General features: G+C 53.8%; 1 protein-coding gene across 1 annotated transcript; it reads right to left on the reverse strand.

The window, feature by feature from the left end:
- Positions 1–2440: 2440 nt before the first annotated feature.
- LOC102726821 (galectin-7-like) lies at positions 2441–5644 on the reverse strand (the record flags this gene model as incomplete). Its single annotated transcript, XM_006743358.3, has 3 exons — positions 2441–3844; positions 4403–4604; positions 5352–5644. Coding segments are annotated over 3 exons (609 nt in total), but the record flags the coding sequence as incomplete, so codon positions are not given.
- Positions 5645–6755: the final 1111 nt, after the last annotated feature.

The raw sequence follows: 6755 nt of genomic DNA on the forward strand, positions 1-6755 counted from the left end.
TTTTTTTTTGATTAAAAAATAAATAAATAAATAACAAGCAGAGGCGCCTGGGTGGTTCAATCTGTTGGGTGGCTGACTCTTGGTTTCCACTTAGGTCAAGATCTCAGGGTTGATAGATTGAGCCCCATGTGGGCTCCAGGCTCCGTGCTCAGTAGGGAGTCTGCTCAAGATTCTCTCTCCCTCTCCCTCTACCCCTCCCCCTGCTTGCCTGTGCTCTCTCTATCTCAAATTTAAAAAAATAATAAAATAAGCAGGGGCACCTAGCTGGCTCAGTCAGTGGAACATGTGACTCTTGATCTCGGGGCCATGAGTTCGAGCCCAAGTTGGGTGCAGAGATTACTTTAAAAAAGAAAAAGAAAAAAAAAAAAAAAGAAAGAAAAGAACAAGCATTGTATAGGGATTTGTTAACAATAGATAAATTCCAATTACAATCAGGAAAAGACAATATGGCTACCCTCACTATCATTCTGGAAATATTAGACATTGTAATAAGATATAAAGGAGATGTAACACATATAGTGATTGCAATAGAATTAGAAATTAGCAAAAATTAGAAAAGCAGAAATCTGACAAAATTCAGAAACTTAAAAACACTTATAACTTCCATAGGTGAAGAGAGAATAATTACAGACTATCTACAAAACAATGCATATAATTAAAACACTATTGTCAGAATATATTATACTCAGAGATATGTTAATAGACTTAAATTATTTTGTTATTAAATAAGAAAGCATCAAGCAGTAAATTAAATATATGTAAGCTTGTTTTTTTTTTAAAGATTTTATTTATTTATTTGACAGAGACACAGCGAGAGAGGGAACACAAACAGGGGGAGTGGGAGAGGGAGAAGCAGGCTCCCCGCCAAGCAGGATCCCAGGAACCTGGGATCATGACCCGAGCCGAAGGCAGACGCCTAACAACTGAGCCGCCCAGGCGCCCCATATGTAAGTTTTTAAATAAAACAAAATAGGTGGAAAAAAATAAACACAAAAGTAAATAAATTAGAGACTTAGAGAAGCAATAAAATGGATACAGGCACTGTTGTACACTGAAAATTACAAACTATTATTGAAAGAAATTAAAGAAGATCTCAGTAAATGGGAAGATATCCCATGTTCATGGATTCAAAGACTTTATATTGTTAAGATGGCAATACTCCCCAAATTAATCTACCGTTTCAATACAATACCTATCAAAATCACAGCTGATTTTTTTTTTTTTTTTGAGAAGCTGACAAGGTAATTCTGAAGTTTATTTGGAAAAATATACAAAACAATTTTGAAAAAGAAAAAAGTTAAAGGACTCAAAGTTTCCAATTTCAAAATCACAGTAATCAAGACGGTGATATTGGGATAAGGACAGACATGTAGATAAATGGAATAGAATTGAAGGTCCAGAAATAAATACATACACCTATGATCAATTAAATATCGATGAGTGTGTCAAGACAATGCAATGAGGAAAGAACAGTCCTTTCAACTGGAAATCCATGTGCAAAAAAATAAAGTTGAGCCCCAATTTCACAACATACACAAAAATGAACTCAAATGGTTTATCTATATTTATTTGAAATGACAAACAGGAAGTTTTAAGTACAACACAAAGTTTAATTTTTCCTGAGCTGCTTATGAGTAAGTTGCCAACATGCTGCCTCTTCACTTTCAAATTCTTTCTTCTTTTTCTTTTCTTTTCTTCCTTCTTTTCTTTTCTTTCCTTCCTTTCTTCCTTCCTTTCTTCTTTCTTTCTTTCTTTCTTTCTTTCTTTCTTTCTTTCTTTCTTTCTTTCTTTCTTCTCTCTCTATCTTATTTTATTTATTTAGAGATGCCTGGGTGGCTCAGTTGGTTAAGTCTCTGCCTTCAGCTCTGGTCCAGATCCCAGGGTCCTTGCTCAGCAGGGAGCCTGCTTCTCCCTCTGCCTACAACTCCCCCTGCTTGTGCTCTCTTTCTCTCTCTGGCAAATAAATAAACTTTTTTTTAAAAGAGATAAGCTGAGGCATATTAAATGTTTAAAAAAAGATTTTATTTGACAGAGAGTGAGAGAAGGAGATAGAGAGCACAAGCAGGGGGCGCAGCAGAGGAAGAGGGAGAAGCAGGCTCCCCTCTGAGCCCGGAGCTGGAAAGTGGGACTCCATCCCAGGACTCTGGGATCATGACCTGACCGGAAGGCAGACGCTTAACCGACTGAGCCACCCAGGCGCCCTTCAAATACTTTCTCAATATGTAGTAATATTTTGTATAAACATGAACAGTCTCCACAATATACACGGTAAGACAGAAGTGAAAATCAGGAAATTAACACGGATGAATCACTATCATCCAACCTAGTTTACCAGTTGTGCCAACACTGTCTTACCTTTCACTGTCCTTTTCCAAATTTGTACCCTGTGGGTAGGTACAATTTTTTTTTAAATGTTCAAAAAGTACATGACACAGACAAGTGAAATAAAAATTAATTCATTTAACAAAGAGCCCTGGTATAGCAATGGATGTTAGATTTCTCTCTCAGGTCTCCCACCGGGAGAGGAAGACCCCTCATGCCACGGCCCACCCAGAAATATACAAAGAGCCCAGAATGAAGAGGGGCTTCTCTGGGTTGAAGCTCGGAATTGTAGAGAAAGTTCAGTCTTGGAAGGATTCGAATTCGCCCAGATTTCGAGGTCACACATAATTTTGCATCTTCAGAGGAAAACAAGATAATGCACCCTCGCCCCCACGCCAACTGCCGAAATTGCAGCATCGGTAGAGGCCACGGGGAGGCGACGTGTCCTACATCTCGCAGGGATCCCAGGCCCGGAACCCCAAGCAAATCCCTCCAGGGGCGTGGCTTCCGACTTTCCTGAGACTCCCCGCCAGGGCCCAAACCGCAGTGAGGGAACCTTGCCAGCCGACCCCATCCATCTCAAAATTAGGAACACGGCCACTGAAGAGTGTCGCGCTCACGGAGTCACGACCTCTCTCCAACCACAGCCATTAAGTGACGAGCAGCCACCCACCGATCAGAAAGGCACCGCCTAGCGGTGGGGGCAACTGGGCGTCTGTGTGTGGGTGCCCAATACCCCGATCCCCCTCGTTGGCACTCGGGCAGGAAGCCGGGGGCCGGCGCCGTCCATGAGCCCCGGTGGAAGACGTGTGGGAGTGGGGCGCGTGCCCGCAGCGGGGACCCAGAGGCCTGATCGTCGTGTCCCCCGTCCGCTCCGCGGGGAGATGCCGCTCCCGTGCGCGTCTGCCCCGAGGCGCACGGGCGGGGGCCTGTCCCGACTCGGGGACAGCTGGGAGGCGGGCGACGCCCCACCCGCGGCCCGGCCCCACCCCGCGCCAGCCGGCTCCCGGCACCCACACGGGTCCTCGCCCCGTCTCCGCCAGCTCGGGCTCTCCAGGGGACCCGGCGTGTGGGGACTCGCTCCCCCGTTTGCAGATGCACCCACATGGAGCTCTGTTGCTGCGTACAGGGGGCGCCAAGGGGAGCTCGAGCCCGCTCCGAACCCCATCGGGTCCCCCCACCCGCACACCGCCGGGCTGCTCTGCAAAGTGCGACTGGAAGACGAGCCAAGACACAGCCCGACCCGCACGGGCCGCGCAATCGGGACCCTCCGCCAGAGTCTTCGCCCCTCTGCACCCGCTTTCCGCGTCTCCACGCGGGAGGCGCAGACACACAGAGGCGCACAGACGGGGGCTGAAACTTTATTTGCCACTGCTGGGACCCCGGCGCCCCAGCCCTCCCGGGGGTCTCAGAAGATCTTCACGGAATCCAGCTGCAGGTCCCCGCCCACCTCCACGAGGCGCACGCGCGCCGGCGGGATCCGGTAGCGGAAGTGGTGGTACTCGGAGTCGCCGACCACCGTCTGCGGGGACAGGGGGGCGGGGGTCCGCGCTGGAGTGCCCGAGGCCGCTGCGGGGGTCCGTCCCGACTCGGACCGCGCCCTGGGCCCTGGGCCCTCCCTCACCACGCCGGGCCCCGAGCTCCCCGGTGGCGAAATGGGCTCAGGATCGTTCCAACCGCCTGTCGGGAACGTTCCATGGGCTGACCGGTGGCCCCGACGTGCGTTTTCAGGCTGCTGACAGCGGTGCACGGCCTGGGCGCTGGAGGGTCTGCAGCGCCCGCCACCCGCTGGCGCGTGTTTCTGGGCCGGTCTCCCGCCCCGCCCCTGCCCCAGAGCCTCGGCCTCACACACTGTCGGGGAGAAAACCGGGGCCCCGTCGCCCCGCTAGGGGACCCGCACCCTCTGGGCACTTGGCTCTTGCGCGCTGGGCCTTGCCGCTGCCGCACCCCTGCCTTCGGACACCAGTGGGGATGAAGCAGGGGGACGCTGGAAGCCCCTGCCCAGCATGGCCTCGCCTTTGCTGCCCTCCTCCACCAACAGCCTCCCTGGCTTCCACGCCTGGGGGTGGCAGGGACCCACCTTGAAGCCTTCTTCCGTGGCAATGAGGAGCATATCGAAGGGATGCCCGTGCTGGAAGGGAATGCCTGAGCCGCGCTCCTCTTGGCCCCAGGTGCCCTGCTCCAGAGTGTTGAAGACCACAGCTGACTCATCCAGGCGGGGATTGAAATGCAGGGCGGCCTCACTCCCCGGGGCCTCGCTGCACAGCAGATTCACATAGAACCTGGGGGTTGGGGGTGGGGAGGAGGTTCAGATAGACCTCAGGGGCCAAAGGGCCTGACTCAGGGTTGCCAGTGCACATACAAATTTAAAAGACCAGAAATGTCACACACCACAGAAGGAGAGCTGTGGACTGGTGGCCAAGACCCAGATTCCAGGGCATCCAAAAACTTAGAGGGACCCCGGACACATCCACCTACACGAGGGTCACGCTGCTATGGCTTGGGTCCCCTCAATATCCAAAGCCTCTAATAAGGGTTGCCATGAGTCATGGTGCCCATGGCCAGGGTACTCCCCATTCCCAGGGTATCCCCATTCCTAGAGGGCTAGGAACAATACCACAGACCCCATTATTCCAGGCACCGGAGATTCCCAGAAATCCCACAGTTCCCGGGCCCAGGAAGTCTCAGGACTGATTGCTTGGGTTTCCCTGATGCCCAGGCCACCTCCAGATCACAGGACATATTTCCAGAGCTTATTCAGACTGGGGATTCAGACTGGGAGTCATAGGACTATAGGCAGGAATCCTGAGATTGCCCTGGAACCCCCAGATTCCTAGGGCCACATAGACACCCCAGCTTGTACACAGCCATGGGACAAGTAAGTGAAGACATGGGATTCCAGAAAGTCAATGATGGCCTGGGGACTCCAAGACCCTGGTGGACATAGGTGGCTCTGGCACTCTCCCGTCTGAGCTGGAAAAAGTTGGGGTCACACGTCCGACCCTTACCGCCGGGGCCTGGGGTCTCACCTGCCAGCCTTGTCCGGGACGACACCACGAATCCTCATCACGGTGCCGACTCGGATGCCCTCAGGCAGCGAGGTCTTGTGGGGCACATTCTGCAGGACCAGCGGTGCGGGGTCCAAGGGACCCAGGGACGCGGGGGAGAGAGACAGATGGGTCAGCCCCAGAGAGAAAACGACCAGGACCCAGACCAACTGAATCACTGAGAATAAAGGCCACGGAGAGAGAGGAGAGCCCGAGCCAGGCAGAGGTGGGGAGAGAAACAGAATCAACAGACACAGAGAGAGAGAATCCAAGAGCAGATGGGAGCATTGGGTTGGGTTGGGTCAACCCAAGAGCCACAGCCCAGACATTTCCTAGCACACCCTAGCACCCACTTTCTCCTTCCAAATAGGGGACATCAGGCGGGCCCAGCCCCTCCCCGAGTCCGGTGCACCCTTGGGTCCAAGACCCCCCAGCCCCAGGGCCCCACTCACAGAGCTCCCTGCCATGGCTGGGACAGTGGGCAATGGCGCTGCTGGGGATGCTGCTGGGACCTTAAATAAAAGCAGGGCGTGGCAGGCCAGGCTGACTCACCCCCCCCCATTTCCACACCCACCGCCCACACCTGGCACAGACCCTGGCCCTGGGGCCACCTGGCCCAGAAACTTCTTTCTGGGTCCCGTCCCTTCCCTCCACTCCTGAGGGTTCCCAGGTGCGCTGTCCCCTCTCCTTTGAGCTAATAATCCTAAAAACAGTTCCTAAGGAAATACGGGGAACAGAGGGGACTGGGGGAGCCAGGGTCCATCCAGTCCTGTCTTCCTGCTGCCTGACAGCGAGAAAAGAGGATTTTCCCATTTTATCTTGGGAGACTTGGCCCCGAGAGGCCTCGCTGCAGGCTGGGTGTCCGGGCCTCCCTCCCAGGCTGGGACCTGCGGCCCAGGGCTGAGGGTGCAATCCCCGACATGCCCGTTCAGACCCCCGACCCTGGCAGCATCCGCAGCTGCAGGACAGGGGCTCCGAGGGGCAGCAGGTTCGCCTGGTGGGCGGCGCTGCATTCCTGGCCTAGGGCAGTGCCTGGCATGCGGGAAGCCCTCCGAGAATGCGGGGGAAAGAAGGAATAGAAAATGCCAACACGTGCCATTTCGGAGGCCTCTGGGCGGGCCTGCGCACAAGAGACCTCCCTGTGCGCTCAGCTGGAGCCCAGCCGCCAGGGGTGTCGGTCACCCCCATTCTACAGCCAAGGACACTGAGGCTCAGGGAGGGGAGGCCTTTGGCCCAAAGCCACCAAGCTGGCGGTCCCATGTCACTGGGGCTCTGCCTTCCCTCCTCTCGGGCAGTTTCTGTCTCGTGTCTTCTGTTCCTGTGAGTGCCCTGGTCCCTCTCCCGGGCCCTCTGGCTCCCTCTCTCTCTCCCAGGTGTCCCTGTCTG

Source organism: Leptonychotes weddellii, unplaced genomic scaffold (genome assembly GCF_054177405.1).
Source record: "Leptonychotes weddellii isolate Sample4059 unplaced genomic scaffold, ASM5417740v2 HiC_scaffold_7513, whole genome shotgun sequence".
Taxonomy (NCBI): domain Eukaryota; kingdom Metazoa; phylum Chordata; class Mammalia; order Carnivora; family Phocidae; genus Leptonychotes; species Leptonychotes weddellii.